The 26796-nt window shown below is 39.2% G+C and overlaps 1 protein-coding gene across 7 annotated transcripts in view; it reads left to right on the top strand.

The window, feature by feature from the left end:
- The window catches only part of LOC121959483 (disabled homolog 2-interacting protein-like), a 198486-nt gene that overhangs the window by 47439 nt on the left and 124251 nt on the right, over nucleotides 1–26796 (top strand). Inside the window, exon 1 of one of the 7 annotated variants that reach the window (XM_042508779.1) lies at nucleotides 17829–18117. The exons of 5 other annotated variants lie outside the window; for them this stretch is intronic. In XM_042508779.1, the coding sequence (XP_042364713.1) occupies nucleotides 17994–18117 (124 nt within the window). In that variant the 5' untranslated portion in view covers nucleotides 17829–17993. Of the gene's footprint in view, nucleotides 1–17828; nucleotides 18118–26796 lie in introns of those variants that run through there. One more of the 7 variants, XM_042508778.1, reaches the window with a different exon arrangement.

Genomic DNA, 26796 nt, shown 5'->3' with positions numbered 1-26796 from the left:
GGCACAGCAGCGGTACTTCATTAATTATTTTAATCTTCTTATGTAGCATTGTGATCTTATTGTAGACTTATTAACCTGCATTTTTTTCCTGCACAGCAGTTGGTATTCTGTTGCACACAGATTTCAGGTTTATACAGTGAAATCACTGTGAACAAAGCAGCTGTGTTCAGGATCAGTCCGGCACCATCATAGCTCATGAGACATTTTTATTTTCAGCAAAAGTCTAAATATTGTTTTCGCTGGAGAGTGGGCCTGGTAATGAGAACACAATTCACTATACTAATGCTACATCCTCACCATTACATTTTTGTTTTAATTCTCATAACTATTGCAATGTTTAAGCCAGCGTTCGCACTACTCAGCCATTTCAGAGCCCCTAAAACAGAGATCTTTGAGAACGCTCTTTAGGTTGAACTCCGGGATTTGTCATGACATGTAAAGCCAAAACATTAAAGCAAGGTCTACATACATTTTGGATTTTATCCGTCTTGTGCAGGTGCTCATTTCCCTCCCCATGACTGGTTCCTGTGATGGATAAAGCTCCCACTAGAGATCAACCGACCTTATACTATAGGGGGGTGTACTACTAGGTAGATGGGTAGCTTAACAAGAAGAAAGACGGTGTATTCTCCCATATATTCCAGTAGCCTCTGGGGTGGTAGGTGGGTGTACTATCAGCAGCCAGAAAAAAAACTGGGTATAACATATATACCTGCATATACAATCCTCTACACCACTGCATATACTCCTGTGTTACTTTAAGCAACAGTCCCACCAATTCGCTGGTACAAGAAATCTCTGGTCTTATTTTGCATTGTCTCTGTCGTATTTTCTGTAACTAAGCAACCAACCACAGAGCAGTCAGTCTGCTTCCTGTTTAGATCAGCAACATCATTCTCATTGTGTGAATGGTCATGTGATATGCATTTTCAAGTGTGTTCGTTTGGACAAAGATTATTTCTGAAATGAATCTAAAATGTCTGTGTGTACAGACATTGTTTTTATATAAAAATATAATAGATTTTTCAGAACAAAGAGATAAAATAAAATTTTAAAATGAAAATGTTGAAGTATGAATTTGGCCTATAGCCTATAAGTTACTGTGCCATTACCTCAGTATAAATACATCATTTTTTAGGTATGGACAAAGAATTCAGGGTTTTGTGAGGCATTAAATCAACAGATAAAAGAAAACCATCTGCCATTGATAGTGTATTTGGGTGTAGGCGTTTTGATTTTGGGTTGTTGGGAGTTGATAGTATGTTATGGAGGAATTTATTGTCCCTGAAATTCAAAGGGTTACTTTACCCAAATTCAAAACAAAACAAAACAAACAAACTAACAAAAGAAATAGTAACTGAAAAGCTCTTGTTTTACCTTAGTGGCTATTTTTATAATTAGATTCAACATAAGATGTCCCTGAAATTTCATCAATACGCTGAAGGTGAGTGGAATTTAGTTTGTGAAACAGCATTAATTTAAAAAAAAAAAAAAAAAAAAAAATTCAAAGGCAACATCTCTGTCCAGAAATGGTGCTATTGTTATTCTAAACAATCGACACCCACAGAGCCACTTTCTACAGTTTCCATTGTAACTACTTTCCACTCGAGAAACAGTCCCTATGAGACAACATTGTGTTTTATGGAAAACACCCCATCCATATCCAGTACCCCAGCCTCATATATCCTGATTTAATTTCATGAGACATTTTCATTGTATGGAACATGTATGGCAACATGTGCTCCTTTGTTTCAAGAGGACCACCTTTCTAAGATCCACGCTTTATGTGTTCGCTCATTTGTGCGATCATGCATAGTAATATTTGCAGCACATTATGGAAGCCGGTGTGTGTTTCCCAGACACTTTGTACATGTACAGTGTCTGGCACTGTCCATGAGCAGCGCTTTGTCTATGAACCCCAGCTGTTTCCAGCCAAAGTGAAGCGGTCACTGCAGAAGCGGGTGTTGGTTGTGATTCCCAGCTTCCCATCTATGTGGCTAGTGACGAAATCAACCCACCTCTTTTTGAACTCATGCTCCCTTGGAAACTTGTATAAGGTGACCGAGCTCGTCTGCAAATTCAAGCAACTGGGAAAGATGCACTTGAATGACAAAGGCAGAGCTAGTTAGTGAAAAAACTGCCTGGAGAACGAGTCAATGATGCTAGTAATGCTGGTAGTTTTTAAAATGCTACAGTGTAATGGGGAGGAGTTATGTAGGTAGGGCTTCGGTGCACCATGGAGCCACCAGTTTAGGCCTGCCCAAAACAACTAAAGACAGTAAAATGGTATGAAACAGTTTAATGGTCTAACTCTAAAATTCGGTAATCTATAGAAAAGGGGCTGACGGACATTGGTTTTTCAGGGCCCATACCGATACAGATTATTAGTAGTTAATGAGACTGATAACCAATATTTGGAACCGATATGCATTTTACAATAAAACTGAAAATCTTTCTGTCAGTATTCAGAATTTGGAATATAACCAACTCCAATGCTAAAGTTTGTTTAAATGCCTTTAGCAAATTCTTTAACAGCAACTTTTTAAAAAATATATATTTAAAGTCAAGTGATAATTCAAATAAAAAATGAATTAATAAAGATAGCTCACTGAGGTTTTACAAAGTAAAAGTTCATCCCATACTGACACTTTCTTACACTTTTTAATTAATTAATTTTATCGGAAATCATTAATATAAAATACCCAAACAGATAATCAGCAAAATGCCAAATATCACCCCTAATAAACTCTCAGGTCGATAATCTGTCAACCCCTAATATAGAAATGAGAATGCTTTCAGCAATTAATTTCCAACATTTAGAAGGTGTTTTAAAAGAAATCTCTAAATTTCCTTTACACAGACTTTTGAATTTAGCACATTTGCACATATCAAAAGGTCAGTGGTTGATGAATAGAGAAGTTATGCAGTACCATTAATTGCCAGCCTCAGTATTGCTTGTATCCCAGCCAACACCCCCCCTCCGTCACCCCTCCTTAGCCTCACTCTGAGGGCCACTTAAATTTCACATGGCCATTTAACAAATTATGCCTATTGTTCATATGACAATGGAGTCTCTGTGGCTGAATGAGAAGTAGCGACCCTTACGTGGGCCGTGACTGGATTCCATAGATTCCAACATTAGAAGCATAAAGTATTATGAATAAAACTGGAACAAGATCAGATATCATGCATATGTGGGTTTTAGAGTTATCCACGCCATTTAATGCCACGTCAACACATCAGCAAAGGCGTGGTTTGTTTTGACCCACATGTGCTTTGTTACGGTGGTATTAGAGTTAATGGGAAAGTTACTGAGCAAAGAAAAGAAAGTGACTAATTAAAGGAAAGAAATGGTGATTCTTTCTTATACGTACAAAGAGACAGGGATGTTATAAAGAGCAGCAATAAAAAGCTTAGGAATGAACTAAGTGGAGGATAATTGAAGCGCTACAGTCCCACTTCTGTAATGATATGTTTGGTTACCTATAAACCGGCTTCCTGGCTCTCTCTGTCCTCTAATTTTTTTCTTCTGCGTCTTTATAGCCTGTCCTGTCAGAGCAAAGACTATTACAGATGCTTCAGGAGAAGAATTTGGATTACTTAGGGGTGCAGTATTTCAGCACCTTGTTTAAACTCTAGTAATTTTCCTACAGTTAATGGACATGAGGCAGAATTGTCAAACAAACAACCAAAAATGAATATTGACAAAAGTAGGACACTAAGAAATGCGGTGCTGACATTGGCACCAATTTTCATTATGTGTTCAATAGACAACTGAAGTTGAAGTACTGTCCAAAATAACAGAACTGTCTTTTATTCTGTAGCTTCAGTCATGTAGCAACAGACTTTCTGAAACGCTTTCGAACACACTCATTTCTGCTCCTGCTCTTGCCTCTTGCATCTCTCCCATAGCGTGTTGTTTGACCCGGGATTTAAAGGGGAGTTGCCATGTAGATTAAATAAGAAAAGGATTATTGAAAGGAGATGAACAGTGAAAAATTTGTGGACAGCTTACACTGCATCGCATGCATGTGCACGTATGAACATGTGCATAGGCTCATACCCCCCAGTGGGATCGATGGAGTCTCAGTCTATGTGACTTAAGGAAATATGAGTATGTAGATGAGTTTTTGTGTCTCACCATGCAGTCTATAATCCGTTCTCATGTGTGTTGTTTTGCTGCTCCTAGTGTGTTTGCAGGCCGGACGCTTATTTGTTTGATGGACACAGGATTGATTTCCCTGTGTAAGCATTCCCTTAAATGTCAACAGAGTGTGCGCTATTCACACTGTAATCCTGACATTGTGTCTTTGATGAGAGTGGCACACGGGCTAACTCTGTGTGTGTATGTGTGTGTGACTTAGTGTGTATGTCAGTGTGCGAGTGACAGGGCCGAGTAATAAGTCAATAAGTGGATCAACAGGTAATTAATTGCCAACTGTGATAATCGAGTCATTAATCAGGTAAAAATACGAAAGACTCTTTGATTCCAGCTTTTTAAGTGTACTGATTTTAGATTGTTGATCAGATAAAAGAGGATTTGAAGATATCACCTTAAGCTCAGGAGAATTGAACTTCTTTCACAAATAATTTCTCAAGATTATTATCTGATTTAAAAAAAACAACAACAATTAGACTAATCAGGTGTCAAAATAGTTGTTTGCTGCACCCCTGGTTACATTTTTAAGCTCCTGCGCCTGCAATGTGGCGGTAAACATTATGTTTTCAGCTCATCTGTCAGTGCCATTCCCATTAACGCCATGTCTCAAAAACGCCTTGAGGTCATTTCTTTCAAATTTGGCTCGAATTGATTAGAATTTGGTTGCCATGGGACAAAGATCAAGGTTACCTTGCCCTTGCATCCATCTCATTCTCGTGAATGCCATATCTCAAGAACACCTTGAGGGGATTTCTTCAAATTTTGCATGATTAGAATTTGGTGCGCAAAGGTCACTGTGACCTTATGTCCATCTCATTCTTGTGAATGTGATATATCAAGAGGACTTTTGGGGGGTTTTGTCAAATTTTGCACAAATGTCCACTTTGATTTAAGAACAAACTGGTTAAAATTTGGTGGTCAAGGTCACTTTGATCTCACATAAATGATTTGGGCCATAACTCAGCTAGCAATTCTTATGCTAGTTATGACACAATTACACACAAAGCTCTCAAAGGATAAAATGATGAAGTGATGGCATCTTATATCCAAGAGGTCAAAGGTCAACTTCACTGTGACATCATAATGTTCTGCAAAAACTATTTTCTAGCCATCATTCATCATCATAACTCAGGAGCAGAAGGGGAAACATTTGGTGAGATACTGAAATGGTGACACTAATCTTGGGTGTCCTTGAAACTGTGCTGATTGTGTAAACCTTCTGTACTGCTGAGAGAAAGATGTGTGTAAAGCATCCACATTTTCACAGACCTAGATGTAAACTGTAACTGCAACCTGATGGGGTTTGCGCAGTTGTATGTTCGCAAGGTGGTAACTCTTGTTTAAATAGTTTCAGAGTGATCTGAACATTCTTATATCACTATTTCTGTGCTTGTATAAGAAATTTATTTTGAAATTGTATTTAATTAGAGCACTTTGGATCTTAAAGATGCAATTTCTTCCTCATTGCATTGACACAGTTCACTTACATGCTTTTACACACTCTCTACGAGGCATTGGTTAACAATTTCAGGCTAGATGTAATGTTTGGTGCTATATAACATGAGCTAGTACTCCGTATACAGAAATGTTGTTGGCAGACCTCGAGCTCCTTGGATTCTCCCTCTGCTGTGAACTGCACTATTGTGTTTTGGGGCTCTGTGGGGGCCTATAAGATGAAGCCCACCAGTGGAGGAGGGAGATAAGACAAGAGGTAAACAGCCACAGGAGAGACCACAGGCTAAGTTTAAAGCTGCACAGCCTGACTGCCAATAAGTACGCTATGAAATAATAAAATGGCAACCAATGCTCAACTTAGAGGTGTTTAACTGGTTGTTTACACATTGAGAAGTAGAGCTTTTTCAGTAATCCAAAACAGTCGTGCTCCTGCTATTTAGTTTTTCTAGTTATGTTTTTGATGCGCCTTTCCCTTTTTTTTGCAAATACAGTCGCCATTGTGCTCTATCTTTTCTGTATGATTACTGTTCTTTGCTTGATGCTTGTGCAGTGAAAAGGTATATGTTAACACAGGATCTATAAAGACTTGTTGAACATGTTCTGTGGAAGGGACTCTGTTCACATCTTTCTTTCTTTCCACATTACATTACGTATAAAACTCTGATTACAAATAAGCTTTATTTTGTAGATCAGAAAGAGAGGGAGCGATAGACGAAGGGAGAGAAGGACAGATGAGCTCAGATGGATAAGTGTGAGTAATCAGTCTCTGAGTCTGCTGCAGGAGCAGACGATGGTCATGTATTTGCCAGGTCACCTGCAGAAATAGATAACAGCCTGAATGTTAGCTCAGTTAGCTGTGAATGTCCAAGTCACTGTTGTTTTTTTCCCCAGCTGCTCATCTGTCGTTGAAATGGAGTCAACTGTCTGATCTAAGAATTGTGGACATTTTATGATGACCATTTGAGCAAGAGAATGCTTTTATATATTTATCAAAAAATGGAAATTACTGTTGGATAGAAAAGATGTGCCATAGCAAGGACAGTATCAGGAGACAGTCATGCAGGGTAGGGCAGGCTGGCAGGTTTAGATGTCATGGTGATTGACATGTGATTAACATGTCACATGTCACATTTAATTTAAAGGTTATGTTTGGTATTTTCCAACCCAGTTTCCCATGTTTTGAGTCTAAATGACTTATGGGAATAACAATTTTTGAAATTTGACCAGTATTGACAAGAGCGTTTAAGCTGGAAATGGCGAAACGGGCTGCAGTGTAATCCTTCGAGGCAAGTTCACACAGTAAGTTTACATCCTCTAAAAGTGTTTTTGCCACTAACAAGGCTCAGATTGTTATCATGAGTGTGTGACAACATTCTGAAAAGAACTGTGCAGGGACAAACCTTTACGTTAAAGAGAGTAAGATCCTTTTTGTTTTACCAGAAATTGCAGTCACCAATTCCACCAAACTCCACTTTCACATCTAACTGGGTAAATTAAATGTTTATTAACAACCAAAACAAAGTTGGTGATTGCTGTAACATTGGAAAAACTTACCAAAGTGGCTTTTGTGAGTTTTATTATGTGTCTGTCGACTTTAAATGAAGTGTTTTTTTCTTTACGATGATAAGATTACTGTTTATTTGAATGAAGTCTTGTGTGTTTGGCAATGGTAATTTCAGGGCCGTAGCTGGTTAAACAAAAAGGATGTTACTATTTAACAGAAAGGTCTAATACTTTAGAGATCTTTTCCACAAGTTGTTCGACACTTAAAATCATAGTATGTGCTTGTTTTTACCACATTAATTCATGGCAAAAACAAGCACTTTAAGTTAAATTGACAGTGCGGACATGCTCTTAATGATTCCATTGCAGCCTGTTTTGCTGAATGTCCACAGCAGTCTCGCTAATACTGGGCCAATTTTTATTTTTTTTAATGTTCTAATGTTTTTGGTCCAGCTTGAGAGATACCAAATTTACCTATGAAGTTAATGTCAGAGCTTTCGAACATGCAGTTTTCAGTTGTTTCATCTTGCTGTCAGCTCTTATTCTCCATTACTTGTTTCTTATGATGACTCACATTTACAACATGGTTATATGAATACCAGTTGCTCGTGACTGAGCATGATGGTGCATGAATGTGTATGACTGCCCGTGCCTTTGCGGCACATTGGATTTACCATTGGAAAACAACATTGCCAGAGGACTGTCTACTCTTGTCTCAAGTGGTTGCTTCATTAGCGAGACCTCTCTCATCTCTTTCTCCCTCTCTCACTTATTTGTGCTCTTTATTCCTTTAATCAGCGCTGAGAAAAAAAAATGTTGGGCCCCTCCGCCTCTTCCTCCTCCATCTTGCGTATGTGTTTGTCTCTGGCCAACAGCGTCACACAGACTCCTCTGTTCTCTGTCCGTCTCTAGTCTTGTATAATGAGTTCTGCTTGGGATGGTACATTCTGCGATTTGGCCTTTACTTTGGGGCCAACAGGGAGTGGAGGGGGCATGAACAAGAGGAGGAAGAAAAGACAGCATGGATGGATGGCAGCAGTCTGTCACTATAGAGGCATGAGTATTAACTTAGTATAGTCAACTTTTTTCTTTCTCGAAGAGTAATCAGATTTAGTGAGCATTCCATTCTGTGTCACTTCAGTTAGCCAGAGATGTTCGATGGGCTCTGAACTTTTCACAGGCATCCCTTGACTCACTTACTTTTGTGATGATAATGTTTGCCCAAGAACAGACAAGCACATCTTTAATCTGTTGTTAGAGAGGGGTGGTTGATTTCTCCGTCCATCTGTTTGTCCTTTCTTGTCCAAATTACTATGGATTAATTCAGATTAGGAGAGGATTCGACAGGACTACTGAGATGTTGTGTCAGAGCAGGCAGTTAGCCCACATGATATATCAAAGTACTCTCATATAAAGCCATGTGATTACCTCTATTTTCTGACTTTCTAACCATTGTAAGGTATAATCAAAGCCATCCACAACAACATAACTAAATTAAATATTCTCATGCAGATATTTAGATTTTATAAAGTGAATTCTTACAATGTGGTCCAGCATGTTTGAGTAAATGCTGCTCCTATGCTATGATGAACCAGAGTCATTCCCACAGTACATTTTATGTGTCCGCATCTGTTAAAGCCATCTAGCCACAGTACAGTTTGATGTGTCATAGCTCAGTGCTGTCTCCGTCACTTGTACGTTGTCATGTTCTCCAGAAGGGGTCAGTAGTGACACAGTTTTGTTCTGCTATTTGGCTCCTAGTCGGCAGGATATCTGACATGTAAATGTAGATTGTGTGTTACACAAAACATTAGTTTGTTCTTGTGTTATAAGATAATGACTCATGCACATTATGAACAGTTTTCACCATCTTTATCTGGCGCTGAAGCGGTAGATTCATTCATCAGTCAACCAACAGACAGATTAATTGCAAATATTTTGATGAAGTAATAATTCATCATTTTTATGCAAAAACATACCCCAAAGTCAGCGTGTCACTTGTGAGGATATGCTGCTTTTCTTTGTCTCACCTGATAGTAAATTGAATATGGATTTTGGACTGTTTACTGGATGCTCATGACTTTAGGGCATGTAAGACTAAAATGATTAATTAAGAAAATAATCTGCAGATTCATCAGTAATGAAGCAGGCAGCTCTATCTACACTAATATCCCCATGTGCACTCAGTTGCAGGTTTTTTAGATATACTTAGCCAAGGCCAGTCATGAGGAATCATGGAGAGGAGGACAGTGCGCCCATCTACATCCAATCCAGCACCACCACTCAGCCCCAGTATGCAAAAATATGCAAATACACCATTTTAAAAAATGTCAATGCCACACCAAAATTTAGCCTAACTTTTGAGTGTTATTAAGCCCCTCCCCAACAAGATGGCATTTCACTCAGCTTTAGAGCACAGAGCTTTTATTCTCAGCAAGATTAGTCAGTCAGTAAATAGTTGCATGTGGTCCCATTAAAGGGTCAACTATAGATCTTTGCTTTGCTTGTCACCTGTCATGGCTTCATATGCGTCTAGACAGAAATGCCATGTAAAGTGGAACTTGATATGTTGGCGTAAGCACACCACCACAGCGTGGTTTAAATATGTTTTTGACACTTGTTCAACTCTTTATTTTGGAGTCTGTAGTTTGTGGTGTTGTTGAATTTTATAATAATAATATACTGACAGGTGTTTTTGTAAGTGAGTGGGTTAAATAATAGAGACGCCTCTCTGTTCAATGCATTACTTTTCAGCAGAGCCACCAGTTCAACTTGGGGACGAGAGACAGTGTGAGAAAGAAAAGACTTCTCACTTGTCTCTGTCTGACATCTATAAGAGTTTGTTGCTGTTTGTTGCTGTTTATACCAAAGCAGCAGTGACTTTATTATATATAATAAAGTCAAGTTGTCTTTTAGAGGGTAAACTATTATCTGCCCAAGGAGATTCAAGCAGCAGTAGCTATCAATTTTGTCTTATCCACTGCTTGTAATCCATACTAATATGTTTTGTCATTTCCAGACGATCAAGTTTTGCCCAGACTCTCAATCCTTGAATCTTTATGGCTTCTTATCACATGCTGGTCTGCTCTGTTATTTCAGAGCAGTCTAATCCCCGTGACTCCCTCTGAGGTGTTTTGCTGTAATGGCGGGCTATATTTTAGGTGTAATGTGTGTGCCACGTTTTTGTGTGAGGACCACTATCCATTTTGAGACAATAGAGAGAGCCATGCCAGGAATCAATACATCTCTCTTTGTCTCTTTGTTTGCTCTGAAAGTGGAATTAGTTCCATTTTCTCCTCAGCTGGATACTTCACCGGCATTTCAAAGTAATGTTTTAGAGCTTAAAAGGTTCAGTGACTTTCTTGGTTTTGGGACATTTCAGCAATTTAAGCCTCACGAGGCTTTTTGCAGCGTTATCTCAGCCACCAGTTTTAATTTGAGTGTCTTCATGTGTGCAATTGATGTTGAGATGCATGTGAAATGTATAGGCGAAGGAAATATATGGGCAATTATGTAATTTTCTCGCAGTATAACCCTCATAATTTCGTAAACTCTTTCAACTGCCAGTGCTTTCATGTCAGCCATAGAAACATGCTGCTGTGAAATGAATAAACCTTTATCTAACTTGAACTTTTGTCTTTTCTCTCATTTGCTGCCATGTGGATCCAACTCTTTCTCCATTGGTCTCTTCAATAGGTAAGAGATTTTTATTTTATAACTGTGATTCCTGATGTAACAGATAGTTCTTTTCATATCTTCCATCTACCGGGTTTCTTTCTAGTCTCGAGGTCAATAGCAGACATATTCATCGCTTAAATTTCTACAAGATTTTATTGTGTTTGCAAACATAGAATCACGTCATTACTTATGCTAAAATACACTTTGACATAAGGCCTTTGTTGTTGAGTCCTCTGCAAAGTCCTGCACCTGGTCGGCAACCCACGGGTACTAGGGATGGGCATGTTACGTAAAGTCATTTTTGAGCACTCGCTTAAGTATAAGCGATAAGTACTCCACCGATATAAAGAAAGTCCTGACATAAAATTGGGCCGTCACTATAGTTGAAAGATGCAAATACTTCTTAGTGCTACATGACCAGAAAAAACAGAGAAAATGGACGGTTTTGCTCAGTATGTAGAAAAGGCTCTAGGCCCTGGTTAGACGTTGACCACAGTTCCTCTACCCATACTACCCACATTGTTTTCCTACAAAGCTGGTTAAAAATCAACAAAGTATTCATTTAAGTTATTTTATAGTACTAGCCAAAAAAACAGCTAACATAAGAGTAGGAAAGTAAAAGTGCAATAACTGCATATGGACAGGACAAAAAGAGTCATAGGTGCCCAAGCTGGTTGATGCTGATCAGCTTCTGCCTAATCTGACAACTGTATCACATGTCGGAACAAGAAAATATGCAGAAGATGTTCGCCAAAACATTCCTGAGCTGAGGATGCAGCTGCCTGATAGCAACAGGACAAATACTTTCGATATGTGGACAGATGATTGCTGGAAAAATGGTTGTTTTTGTTTCACTTTGCATTACAGACTTAGAGAGTGCTGAGTGGGACAGTACATTACGTATAATGGCGAAACAGCAAACTGTGTTTAATCATAGCTGCTGTCATTTATTATAAGTCGGATATTATTAAGTCATTTATTAGTTTGGGTAGATCTGAATTTAATTTGGAGATGATTACGGGTAACGGGTCAGTTTTGGTACTGAGCCTTGTAGGTTTGGGTGGTTGCAGCTTTGCAAATCTTAACCCATGCACAGCTCTGATCCTGGGTCAGTGTTTTGGTCATGCAGGAGAACAGGAATTAATTTTTCATCCCTTAGGCTGCACATTAAGCAAACACCACACTTAATGTTTGGCTCCTGATCGATGATTCTGCACTCAGCACACCTAATGGCTTGTGCTGATCACAACAGTAAACTAAATGCTTCATCTCGATATTTATATTCAAGACATTAGTGTGTCTCTATTGACCTGCAAGACTTGTTGTTTCCAAACCTCTCCCATTCTGCTCTCATGAATTAACAATTCAGCATGCTGACTGCCTGGAAAGTTGTCAACCAAATACCTTGTTGAAATGCCTGGTTTTGAAGTGATGCCATCAAAGTGTGTAAAAAAAAAAAAAGACAACAACAACTTGCAAATCAGCATTATCCTTTTTCCAGGATTTTTTCCAACTAGTAGCACTAATTTTAGAGCAGCAGTACAAAATTTAGGAGCACCTGCAGCACAACACGCTCATATTTAATTCATCTTAATTGTATTACTAGAAATGCTTTTGTAATAAATAGTTATATAGTAATAGTAAGTTCTCTCGCTCACTGGGATTATAGCTAAACTTATCATTTTTATCACTGCAATTATTCAGAACTGTAGCTCTTTCAAGGTGCACGAATGTGGGACATTGTTGATACATTTTGAGTCTGTATGAAGTCACAGTTAATTGAAATCTAGTCATGGTCAAGATTTTTTTCCATTAACCCAAAATCAAAGAATAAATAAATTTACCTTCACAATTTATTGGGATTTCATAAATTATAAGGGGCACAGGTTACATGTTTTATGCTTCCTGTCATATAATCCAATTAATTTTATTGTTGTGTATGCATTTTGTATAAGCTCTGTTTACATCTCATTTTGAAAAGCAGATGTAGTTGCATGTGTACCCTGTGCCATTTCGATGCATTTACCATAAAAATCAGAATACGGGGGTGCTACAGTTTAGCGGCGGCTGGTTTGACCACGGAAATGCGAGTGGCGTCTAGCTTGATGCAGAAACATCAGACATTGTCTCTGGACCACTGAGAGGCTCAGAAGGATTTGATTCAGCTTGTGTGAAAAGACTGCGGTCAACCTAGTTGTCACTCGCAACTCTGTGGACATAACAGCTGCTGTTAAAGGTGGAGACAGACAGGAGTTTCGGCAAGTAGAGCAGATGTAGTAATGTCTCTCTGGAAGCAACACATTTTAGTTACGCTCTCCTGCAGTTTCACATACAACATGTTGATAATTTCAAAAATAAATGGGGGGCCATTTTTGCAAGTCGTAAACATGCCCCGCCAAACATATGGATAACATCCAAAGTATTGTTTCCGGTTAGGTGTCGCCTCCTTGTATAAAACTGTTAGTTTTTAACTAGTTTTGATCCGAATTTTAGCTTTATGGGTAACCTGATTTCTTAACTTGTTCACATTTCAGGTGTATTATTCTCAGCATTAGAATAGGACAAATAAGAACAATTTGTTCTTTTGTATCTTATTTTTCATCTGCATAGTGTTTGGCTTCAGCATTTAACATTACACATACATTTTGGGGCCCATTAGCCATGTTTTCACAACCATATTTTCATGCACATTTTAAAGTTTGGTTCTAGAAAAACTGTATGGAAACAGCACATTTTTATAAAACAGTTGGGGGGAAAATTTGTTATGCTTGTTGAGATGGTTTTTGCCTTTGTCAAAAAAAGAGTTGATGCAACAAATGGAATATGGAAACATCTTTACAGACAGTTCTGACATAGCACACATTAAACTGACATACTGAACCTTATCATATGTTCCTGCTGTTAGCATCTTCCCATGCTCTACAATGCTCTACAATTATTGCATTCACTCTTCTTTGTCTCCGGACTGCATGAAACATGGCCGCACCAGTTGACATGAAAGAACATTTAAAACTTGCCCAGTTGAAACAAATACCTGGAGACCTCTTTTCATATTTTGTCTCATAGACAAGTCAGATAGTTAAGGTGACTTTTTTTGTTTCTGGTTTTGCAAACTCTATTTTTTCTACTCTGTTTACCAGCAGATTACAGCCATGTGTTGCCTCTACTGCCAACTTCTAATAAAGGTTATTCGCTTGAAACAAGTTGATGGAAATGCCTTTAAATTGCATTTCTTCTTTGCCACGTGCCAAAAGTTTGCTTGAAATACACTCGACAATTTAATGGCAACAACACTATTTGTGGGAACCAAGTTAAGTTCATTTTCAAGTCTGTATTTTTGTTTGAAGGTTCATGTTAATGGAAATAAATAAGTGAGCTCATTGAATAAGTTAACACATTAAAATATGATAAAAGTAATGATGTAATTTATGTTGATTTAACAGAGATATTCTGTAAAGGATAGCATTATATTAACTTTCCGTAAAGGCAGTGCGGTAGGTTGCTGTCACTTTAAGAGAGGAAGTTCGTTTTGTTTTGAGGGGAATTCAGGCAGTTGAGGCTAAATCAAGGACGGAGCCTCATGCTGAGCCTCATGGTTTTCTTATGGTAGTATAGTTTGTTAGTACAACAGGATTTGATAACATCTTAAAGAAGATATAACTTGCATTCACATTAAAACAAAAGCCTGTAGTTTGCGACATCTTTTTTTCTTGACCTTTTATTGCTCCTTCGAGCCAGAGGAGGCCAACAGCAGTACGCGAACTTTACGTGACCCTGAATCTCTGGTCTCCTTGTCTATAGGCTCCTGTCCTGTCTAACAGGAACTCATTGTAGGTAGCTAATCCCAAAGTGACTTTTATGCCGACAAGACAAATCAGTCTGCTTTATCATTAAAACAGTAGCCTGACCACACACCATCCACAATAAGTTCAGTTCTAATCTTAATTTGTGTGCTTTTATGTCATTACAGCTCGGTCTTAAACCCTAGACACTTTGTTATATATCACTGGCTTCTCCATGAGATTGAGAGGACGTGTTAACAGTGTCTTCAGGGCGTTTCATGAGCCCTGCAGCAGCAGCGTGAAGCCTGAAGGCCTTTACATTCCCTCTGCTACCCGGCACACGGCTCTGGCTCGCTCTGGAGTGATGTATACCTGCTAATGGTCCTACTAAATACTCTCTGTGGACCGGGGGAACAGTCGACTCTATGTTAGAGACATACAGAGACATACACACACTGCTGCATTCTGTCGCTGTGAGTTTATGGGCTGAGGTAATGACAAAAACTCCACACAGCGTGTAGCGTTATGGTCCCCACTGCTCTCACTAGCAACAAGCGGCATCAAAGTGAACAATTGAGCAGCCATAGAAAAGCAAAGGTAACACAGAGGGAGAGGATGAGGCCGCAGGAGAGGAAGACTTAAACACATTTATTGTGGAACGTTGATTACAAAGAGGTTGAAATTTGCGTTTTTTTCTCAGGCTGTTGTTTGTGAGCATGCATATTTGAGACTGTTTTGCATGCTTTTGTTTGCGTTTGTCGTGTCATTAGCATTTTTATTGGATGATGTCTTTGTGGTCGTGGTTGTTTTTCCGTACTTTCTATAAGGCGATATCAGTCATGGTATGGTCAGTTCTGTGATCTCTGCCATGAATTTTTGTTCCATGTACCATTTTGTTTGTCTATTTGTACTGCTATTTTATGTCAGTGTTTTATAGAAGCTATCAAAAGTTTTAAAGAGCTTTCAGTCACATATCATGACCTTCATCAGTGGATGGAGTTGTGATTTAGTCACAGTTATTATACTCATTTTTAATTCAGTGTTTAAGTCTAAATATATAGTGACATAAAACACTGTCACAGTTGTTCTTCTTGGACAGTAATGTTCATTTGCTACCCATCTGACTAAGCCCCTATTTCTGGGTTTTGTGTGTTAGTGTCTAGGGGTAAGGTGTTTGTGTAGATATTTTGTTGGGATAGAAGGGTAAGGAGAAGTGTTCAGGCTTCATGGTCTTCAAATTGGCGGTCTTCGGAGGCACTCTTCCAACCGCGCATTAAAATCATCAGCAAGATGGCTGTGCAAGCAATCAAAGACATCAACAAATGTGTTTTGTTTTTTAATATTACCATCATATTATTTTAGTTTAACAGGCATCAACAAAAGTAATATGTCGATGTTTCTGTAGCTAGATGCAGTGGCTGGCCAATGTTAATGTGTTCCCGCCATTAACAGCATATGATGCCCTGAATTTAAATAAAATTTAAAGTCCAGTCCTTGTTATTACTCATCTAATATCAGTACAGACCCCCCCCCCCCCAATCATTTGATAAACGGTACATCACAATCTCTGATCATTTGCTCAACATTAATTTATAAAATCACAGTTCATAGTTTTCATAAACTGTACAAATTGACACAAAGCCACCCCTTGGTTTAACTTTGGATTTCTGTCACTTTGTAAGCTGCAAGACAAATAGAAATTGTGTGTGGGGCTGGCTGACTGCCCTCTGCACAGATTTCAGAGTGTGATTTGTGTCAGTGCCCGCTCCACAAAAAAGCTCTGACACATATACTGAGAAATTCTTTCCATAGATGTTACAACTGTAAAGAAATTTACATTTTAGCATTAAAAACATGAGAGATTAACAATTGCATGCATATAACATATGCAGCTTCAATATTAAAGGGACAGTTCACCCCAAAAACAAAATACTAATTTTTCCTCTGACCTGTATTGACATTTTTCAGTCCAGATTGTTTTTGTGTGAGTTGCCAAATGTCGTAGATATCGGCTGTTGAGATGTCTGCCTTCTTTCTAATAAAATGGAACCAGAACGCGATTGTCTAACTTGTCCGTGATTTCTGAAAAGAGACATTGCTTGTGGTGCTCAAAGCACACAAAAATATATTTGAAAAACTCAACAGCAGAGTACAATCCAGTCCCATTATATTGGAGGGAAGACAGACATCTCTATGGCTGATGTCGCCAACATGAGGCAACTCGCAAACAATTCAGACTGATAAATAGCACTGCAGGTAAGAGGAAACATTTTTGATTTGGGGGGGGTGAATCATCCCTTGAACTTTTAAAGACAGCCATAAATCCTGACTTTTTGTGAAGTCAAAATCACAATGTGAAAATGCCAACATCGCACAGCTCCCAGCATGCACATGCATGCATCCTCACAATTATCCATGTGCCATTATGTCTAGTTGTGGACTCTGGCCCATCTGCCTGACCCTTTCCCTCAGAGCGCACTCTGATTGGCTGTTTGACAGTGTTTAACAGCCTATTTACATCTGCTTCTGATAGGCCATCACTCCCTGCCATGCCTTTCTTGCCTCAGGAGCAAATTAAAGCGGTTAACTTGTAAAACCAGGAGTGAGACTTTGGCTGGATCAGGAGTCACTAACAGTAGGGGGGTAGTGATTTTTTTATGGTTGCCAGGCTTGTTTACTGCACCAGATGCTGTCTTATCTGTGAGTCTGTAACAGATTAGTTTGCCTGATGGAGGAAAGTAAAACCTGCTGTAATCTGATATCTGTCGTGTTGACTCCATTCCACTGAAGCTCTTATCTCTGCATGTCTTCTAGGCAGCCCAAACTTTTCTCCTGTTGTTCTCAACCACAAAGCATACTCTCTCTCTCTTTCTCTGTCTCTTACACACACTCCTGCAGAGTCACAGGAGTTGAAGATAGTGGTTTTGGAGGTTTATAACTGTGTTACAAGAGACTCCTTTTTCACTGCTTTGTGAAACTGGCTTTCTGACTGTCTGTGAAATTCCTGTAGTGTACTCTGGAGCTGGGAACAGGAACAGCTTTCCTGTCATTCAGGATACACACTCACACAGTATTCCGGACATCATGCCTCTGGGATCTGGCTGTGGGAAACTTTGAGGGGGAGTGTTCAAAGGTGGAGCTTAAGTCTGATCTTGTGGGACAGGACACACGTATTGAGCAGAGGTGGATGGTTGATGGTTTAATCTTCTTCTTTCTCCAGTGAGTCTCACGATAGAGTGGATTTGATCACAACACAATCCATGAGGACTTAAGTAGACGTGAGTGTCTGCAAGAGGACTGCTAAGTGAAGTTTGTGATAAACAGAGTCCATGAGAAGGTTGCTTGGAGTTTACCAGCAGATTCAAGAGGACTTGTTTGAGTGCTGCTGAGATATCTTGTTATTGGAAACTTGCACCATGGCTGGGGTCACTAGGAAGGGATCTGGGAGACCCTCATACTACTACAGGTTCCTGGGCAAGTCCCGACTGCAGCGTCAGCGAAGCCGGTCCCGCAGCCGCACCAGGCCGCCTGCCAGCAGGGGTAATAAATGCCACTACTACTGCTAAAAAAAGTTCACCATGCAGCAGTTTTAGCCTTGTATACACCACAAGACGCAAGTACAGTGTGGCAACTTTGTTCCTTCAACGTGCTGTAGCTTTGTATTGAAGGTGGTGTTAACCTTTGAAGCAAATGGGTTTAATTTATTTCAAAAACATGGGGTGAAGGCACTGAGCAACGTAACAACACATAGACCCCAAAAATAGCAAGAAATTCGTTTTTAAAAAAAAATTACCTGAAAGTGAGCAAAAAAATAAAAAAACAAAACAGAAAATTACCTTAAAAACTGCAGGAAAAACATGTATTTTTTCCAGCAACAAAATTTAAAAAATATAATTGTAATGATTATTAATATATTTTTCTTGGCATTTTTCCGTGGTTTTTGAACATTTTTATAATAATATTTTATTAGATTTATTAATTAGTAGATTATTTTCTTTGTCACCTTTTACAAAATTCTTGCAATTTGTGGGAATTTTTTGTCAAGTTGGTCATTGCCTTTTTCTTACATTTTTGAAAGAAAGCAAACCAATTTGTTTCAGTATCAAAGGGTTTTATAACTTGTGAAAGGCATCTGAACGCAGCACAAGAAAACTTGTGTCGGAACAGATGTTAAAAGGGTTAAATATTTCTCTTTGGAGGAGGCAGTTGTGCTTTTTAAACATTACTTTTGCTGTAAATATGAGACCTACTTCTATAGTAACATTATTTTTAGAACCCATGGCAACACTCCACTGTTGCAAATGTGTTTGTGTTCATGAGAAACAGAGTGAGATGACAGTTTGGCGTCACTATTCACAAGGTGATGCTACGCTCAAATTGCAGCACCAACGCTCACAGCTCACAGCTCAGTGTCAGCCTGCTGAGTTCCACCCCGTTCGGGCGCTTTGTCCACAAATATTTTTGTTCCTATCAACTTAAATACACTTTTAGCCAGTTAGTTAGTTTTATGCAACTCTTTTTCTGTCAGCCCGCGTCCTCAAGCGCTCTATTTCTTCACTTGTGCCTCTCAGTGCTGCTGTACTTACTGCTGAAGGCAGTTTTTGAACTGCAAGGTTATAGTGATAAGTCTGCCCCCGAGGCTTAGCTCAAGTTACTTGAATTGAGAGAAAAGAAGTATCTCTAAAATCTTCAGTCTATTGATTTCTTTCTGCTGTATCTTGCCAACCGAGATATTAAGTTGAAGACTGTTGCGATAGTTGCTGTGGATATGATGCAAACTTTCTGGAGACAAATAGCTCGAGCAGGGAAACATGAGGCTCACTTTCGCTGAAACTCAGCCTTGTTTCGTTAAGATAACTTGCATTATGTAAGTGTAGTTTCTATAGCAAGAGACACACAATGGCTGACACGGTCACTGGAGAGACAAGCAGAGTGTGCAGGTGTCTGGTTTGTATGTCTTTACTTTGCAACTCTGTCTGATGAAAGAGGCGCTTTGAAGTCTCCCTTCTGTATCATTCAGTTCTCAAAAACACACACACACTTATGTACAAAGACACACTCTGCCTTGATCTCCGCGGCTAAGTGCAAGCTACCCCTTTGCAGAAACTTTTACACATGCGGTGACACGCAGACAGGCTGAGGAGGGGGTTGTTTCCAGATGAAGCAAAAGACCACTCTGAAGAGCAAAACACACTTTGATTTTTGTAGTTGAAATGGTTAGAAGTAGTTGTGGCTGTGCTTGGATTGACCCTAAACTTGTAACTGTGTGTGACTAAATCAGTGAATTGAAGATATTATAATGTGGGTCTGTTGGCAGAACTCATCAGATGGTCATCTGCCCTCATCTCATGACTCAAGAGGAATTATTATAATCAAATCAATAGGCAGCAAATGCTTATTGAAGCTACAAATTTTTGTTAGAGCAGCTGTCTTGATTCACGTCTTGGGCTAATTATTATTATTATTATTATTTGTTTAAGTAAAAAGGGATACTGTTTGCAACAACTGATATTCTAGAGCTGTATCCCTTATATGTTTTTAAAGCAGTTATAATCAGTATTTTTGTCTCAACAGTGGATTAAATGACTACTTTAATGTGAAAGAACTCGCCTTTCTCCTTATACAGTGGTTCGTATGATATCTTGTGAATCAGCGCCCCGTAAATGGTAATACATATTTAACATTAACTTACACAGTACACTTAGTTGTTGAGGTTAGGTTTAAGCATGTAAAGTTGCTGTGGTTAGGGTTAGGAAAAGAAAAATGGTGTGACCAACTTGAAAATGTCTCAAAGTTGACCAGTGCCAAACAGCAGACTACTGAGAAAAGCCCAGGGGTAAACCCTGTGTTTTGTTATCAGCGCCCAATGAATGACTTTACGCACTTAATGTAGAGTTACGAAGGTTGAGACCAGGCAAGTGAAGGCTAATGTCGTTAGGATTTGGAAACGACACATGGTGGCGACGTACTGCAGTGCGCAAGTTTCCCAGTTCTGAACAGCAGTCTCATGAGAAATGTCGCGGGGAAAGTCCTGTGTTTTGTCATCAGCCTGCAACGAATCACGTGATGTACTTAATGTAAAGTTATAAAAGTGTGGTTTTGGCATAAGCTACTGTGGTTAGGGTGAGGAAAAGAAACATGGTGACAGGCAGATATATCGCGTGATCGGAGCCTTTCCAAATACGTGGGCTATACATGAGTTACTGTGTCATGATGACCTGGAATATGTAGAAATTTTGGTGCATTACCTTTCATCGAAAAACATATCAAAAATGCATGAGAACAGCCTGCCTGTAGTGATGAGCTCACACTGAACTGTCATCTAACTATGCAGTTCCCTTTAGCTCTACAGAGCTTTTATAACATAGTTTGACTCTGTGTGTTTTAGTTTTACTGCCCGTAACTGAACAGTTTTGGTTCCATCTCTTCCATGTGCTGATAAATCCATTTAGAAACACGGTTATAGGCTTGATATGCATTGTCAAAAACCCTATTTCTAACCCTGTTTCCTCATTTGCGGAAACCAAATTAGGTTGAGGATCAGATTACTGTGGAAAGCGGATAGGATTTTTTGCAACACTATTAAGTGCTTTGATATGCCAGGTATTTAATTCACAGCAAACACAAAATTTCCAGAAATGTACTATATCACAACTGCAATAATAACATATATAGAATTACATAAACAGTGACAGGAGACTTTATTCATATTGTGCATCCGTCAGTGTGTCTGTATGTTTTTCTCTGATTCATTGAAATGAGGCTTGTGAAGAGAAAAATAAACTTTTCTCTCGAGTAAACAGTTTCATGTGCCTGGAGCGAAATGATATGATGTTGCTGAAATGTGTCTCATTCGAGCAACTTAAAAGCTCAGTCTAAAAAGGGTGTTTTTGTTCACACCGGAGCCATGAACAGCTACATGTGTTTATCTTGAGGAAGTTGCTATAGCCCCTCTTGGTACACACACTGTCACTGGGACTGGTCAGGTGGCAGCTGCATGAGCTCATGCGCTATTGTTTTGACAGCATGTGTTTTGCATGTCAGCGAGTCATTATCTGTGAATGGAAAACTTTATATCACTCTAACATCACTCTGGATCCGTTTCCCCTTCTTTCACAGAGGTCTTTGACATTTACATACAAAGTTGCAGCTTATCTCACAGAGAGAGAGAATGGCAGAGAGGCGAGCAAAAAAAAAAAAAAAAAGAGAGCGCATTGTCTGTTCTGACTTGTTATGCTGCCGTGTTTCGAAACTCTTGATGCAATCAAAGTCTTTGTTCTGAATTGTCTTGAATAGAAATACTGTCATTTTTCAGAACAGAGCTCATCAGCTGTCAGTTTTTATCTGCATTAGCAGAGCCTTTATATATAACACATAACAGCTTCAAATTGTTGAGAAAAGAAAAGTTGTCCTAACTTTGGTAAACCTTTCTATCTCCTAAGAGAGAAACATTTTTGGTTGAAAAATAAGGTCTTAGAAAATGTGGATGGTTTGATCAAAGTTTAGTTTCTATCTTAGTTTTTGCCTCATGGTGGGTAGAGTCCCACCCGGCTGAGTTGAGTTGTTATTGTCTGACATCATACTGTTTTGTGGTATCAGGTAGACTGCTGCTAGGGGTTGTGTTTTTCCCCCCTCTAGGTGTTTTACACAAACCAACTGGTTGTTCCCTGCAAGGAATAACTTGCAGTTCTTCCTTTCTTTCCAATAATCTCACTTTATTCTTGTCGACCCATATTCTCACATAAAAGCTGGCAACCCCTTCATGTTATATGTAAACATGTATACACATTTTACTGTACATTTGAAGACATCCAAATGCATCACATTACATCAATTCCATTTCTCACACTTTTTAACCTTTAAACTTAACATAAGAAACCTTCACATATCTATTGCTAAAAAGGTGTGTAGGAGAGGGGCAAGCAGAACACAACTTAGAAAAAGACTCCCGCACACCGTTTAACTTGCAAAGAAAATTATTTTAAATGCAACGTTTTTGTACTTGACCTTCATCATGCAAAAAATGGTTGCCTGATGAAGGGCAAGTACTGAAAATTATAATAATGTTATCTGCAAGTTAAACAGTGTGTGGAGGTCTTTCTCTAAGGCCAGGTTTGAATGAGAATGGCCCCACAAAAAATGGAAAAGTCATTTTTAAAAAGATTTTCGCTCATATAATAACATGAAAAAATGATAAACAAAAACAAAAATGATCCCTGTGTACACGGATCTGCAAAAACAACAGAAAGCTCTGTAGTAGGCATGCCTGGCCAGCAGTTGGTGGTGTAACTTTATAATGACACACCATAGAAGAACACAGAAGTGCGTCCGTGAAGCCACCATTCTCACAGGATCTGCACATCACCAGAAGGGCCGGCGTTTTCAAAAGATTATTCTCTGGAAACCAGTTTCAAAAGTTTGCGTTGTCAGGTCGCCAAAATGTGTTGTCGTGTGAACGAAGAGCCAAATTGCAACAAAATGACAAAATGACATGTTAAAAAGCCCGGCCTCCCAAAGACTTATGTTAATCGCCATTATATCTTTCAACATGCAACACGCCCATTCTTGATTCAGATTTTTTATGTTCTTTGACCACAAGCCTGCTTTTAATTAAACTGACTGACATCAGAGTGGTATCTATCGTCTCATTAAACTTTCTTCAAGAAAATTAATAAGCATATTTCCCAAAATGTTTAACTATTCCTTTTAAAGCTCAAGACTTTCCTACATAACATTTTTTACATTAATAAAACATCAAAATAAAATGTTGGAGGATGTCACGAGCAGCTGGAGTAGGGAAGACAAGTCAGGTCAAGTCTGTGTATAGATTCATATCGCATACAGTCTCTCAGTCGCTCCACGTCAACAATGGTTGCAGTCTTCTAAAAGAAGGAAGAACCAAACAAAACAAAGAAAGGAAAAAATGAAAGGAAAGGGAGGAAAAACTGGAAGAAAACTAAAGAGGAAATTTGCGATGATAAGAATCAGAAAAAGACAATTAAAGAACAATAATACAAATACTTGGTGTAATAAGCCTGGCACATTATTTCTAAGGAGGTAAACTTTAGGACGTGCATAAAATAGTTTTTACTACATTTTAAATAAACTGGCAGACTCTGACAGCTCCGTGACTGCTCCAGTGAGAGCGCCAACACAGCACGCTGTAACAGAAGTAACAACTGCGTGAAATCATGAGATGTCACAACAGTAAAAAAAAGAGTTACAGCCAGCAGCTTGCAAGCAAGTGTTTGAACTACTCGATAACAACTCAATAATGCATTACCACTGACAGTTATTGCACGTAATCATATTCTCAATGGGTCATTACCAAGAAACACTTTTGATCTGCACTACTGCGTCATGCTTACTTTCTGTCAGGCTGCTTATGATGAAGCCAGATTTTGATTTGAGTGTGTGTGTGTGTGTGTGTGTGTGTGTGTGTGCTGATGGGAAGTGAGGACAGAAGTAAGGCTGAAAGATAGGAAACATGGCCAGAACAACACAGACAATCATAATGACTCAGTTTCCGATGCCTAAGTCACATTTATATACACAGGAAGGCTGGAAACGAGTCTGTATTAATGATTTGTGTTAATCTGCTTTAGATATTAACAAGATGGAGGGAAAAAAAAAGAGAGATTTAGAGCTAAATAGTGCCAAGATCCAGACTTTAACTTGGCCAATGGAGTCACTTTTCCTGTTTTCTCTCAGACAGATTAGCCCTTAGATCTGTTTTTGCAGTTTGTGCCCGAGCATCCTCTCTGAGATTAAGGTCATGTTTTAGTAAAACAAAGGCTTCACCAATCAGCAGAGGCAGCCTCATTCTTTGATCATTGCGCTTTAATTTTCATCATCAATCAGGCCAAGGGGCAGGAGAATATATGAGATAAAACTGCTGAAATTAACAAGGATAAAACAAACTAAAAGTCTACTTTGTCAGGTTAGTATAACAAGATGAAAAATGTAATCAGTTTGCCTCTGAGAGTGAATCATTGGAAGCAGAGACATGCCACAGAGGGCAGGGACAGCTAATACAGTGATCAAGCAGTGAAGTGAGACCGCCAGAACTCTCCACATCATCTCAGTGTTTAACCCTGGATTACTTTCTGATCTTGGTCTCATCTTTAGAGTCCGTGTTTGTATCTACCCCCCTTTTTCCTCAGCCTTGAGAATCATGGAGATGGGCCAGATGACGCAGGGCTTCTGAGCACCCAAAGGAGTCCAATAACAGGGGGACAGGTGCAAGCTAATCCCCCTTTAATCCATAGATATCAACTCAGATTACAAACCAGAGCCAGGGAACAATTTGGGGGAAAAGCTGAAGAACTACAGAAGATCATTGCCATCCCTCACCCTGAAAACAGCTTGGTGACATCCAGCAGACAGTATGTGCGAGTAAGCTGCGCTTTCACACGCACTTATATATGCACACAGTCAGTGTTAAATATTGAATCGTGTTGTCATGATACTGTGTTTCTCTACGTTGCATTTGTTTAGCTATTCCCCTAGTGTTGCCCAGAGCTTTACAGAAAATACAAAAAACAGTCTAACTCATGCTTTGGTTGGAATTCCAGGGTCTGGATCAGGGTTGTCAATTTCAGTAAATTTTGCTTTTGATAGACACTATTTAATTGGGTTAATTTTCAAGAAAAAAACAAACAAATATAAAATGACGTTAACTAAAAGTCATTTCCTTTAAGTCTGGCACTTGATGACTCAGTGAGGTTAAGCGGTCCATTTCAAAGCTCTGTCCATTTAGAGGTGGTGAAATTTCAATATTTTGTGATGTAAATGTCTAAATGTATTGCCTTTTATTTTATTTTCTGTTGGATTTGCTGACAGACAGCTGGACAGCAAACTTAATGCCCTCTGTGCTCCCTCCAGTCTCCACCAGTTAGCTAACTTCAGTGGTGGCTGCTCTGCACTGTGCACGGCCAGTGTTGGGTGGGACCTAGCTAGCTACTTTGGAATATTTCTTAGCTGTAAAGACACATACTTGTCAGTGATTTATTATGGTTATCAAAATGCATGGCTCATCAAAATAACACCAAGATTTCTTAATTTTGACCATATAGCTGAGGAGCGGTAACCAATAGTCTAGGAAACCTTGGAAGCTCTACTATCTGGAGCAATTATCAGTACCATTGTTATGTCTGTCTTTTGCTGTAAGAAGCAGTTGGACATCCATCCCTTAATGGCAATCAAACAGTTGTGTGAAAGTACAAGTTTGTCAGTGTTATAAGGCTTAACGGAGATATAAAGATGCAATTTCTGATAACATTTACCCCTGAATTTGCTAATAATGCAACCAAGCACTAGAATATATAAAGCAAATAATATAGGACCTAAAACTGAGCCCTGAGCTACGCCGTAGGAAAGAGAAGCAGTATCAGACCTTAAGGGATAAAGCAACACAGAGAAACTCCTATTCAAAGGAAAGTAACTATGTTAGCACCACTAGCTGTCCTGTCATTGCTCACCGTGTTAGCAGAGCGAACAGTGATAACTTTTAAAGGGCGTTTATGGCTCATAATTGAGCCCTTTACTCACCAAGGTGACCTAGAGGGAGACCAGAGGGTGGGCACAATGTTTCCACAGCAACACTGTTGGGTTGTGAAGGTGTTACTCATGGTAATCTCTGAATGAGCAGCTAACTCCCACTTCACTCCCATTTCAGTTTACTGCACTCCACACCTGGGTGGTGCGGAGTGCAGTAAAGTGAAGAATAGCAAAATGAACCTATAGACCGACATGTGTAAACAGTTAACCATTGACATCCCTAGAACCACAATATAAAAAAAAAGTTAGACCAATAACTACAACTTTGCCGTAAAAGTGAGCCTGTCATTCTAGGTTAGCCTTGTGCAACCGTGTGCAACTTTTGTTTTGGGGAGGGAAAATATCTCAGCGAGCTGTCATATGTTATTTGGTAACGCTATCAACTGATACCAAGCCTGCACAGAGTGTTTGTTTCATATCTGTGTGTCTGTTAGTGAATGTTATTGAAGTTAGTAGGATCTCAGTCAGCAGTCGCAGGAATGTTGCTGCTGTGTCGCCCTCTGCACAAACACAAACTTCCTCCTTCTGCACCCCACTCTTCTCCTCCTCCTCCTCCTCCTCCTCCTCCACGCCTCTCCTCTGCCTTCCCATAACACACTGCAGACAAAGGCATACATGTGCCAAACTAAACATGAAGCAGAGCCTCTCTCTCGGGATATC

This window comes from Plectropomus leopardus, chromosome 20, assembly GCF_008729295.1.
Source record: "Plectropomus leopardus isolate mb chromosome 20, YSFRI_Pleo_2.0, whole genome shotgun sequence".
Lineage (NCBI taxonomy): Eukaryota > Metazoa > Chordata > Actinopteri > Perciformes > Serranidae > Plectropomus > Plectropomus leopardus.
The sequence above is the reverse complement of the archived record's forward strand: the minus strand, read 5'-3'. Positions and strand labels throughout refer to the sequence as shown.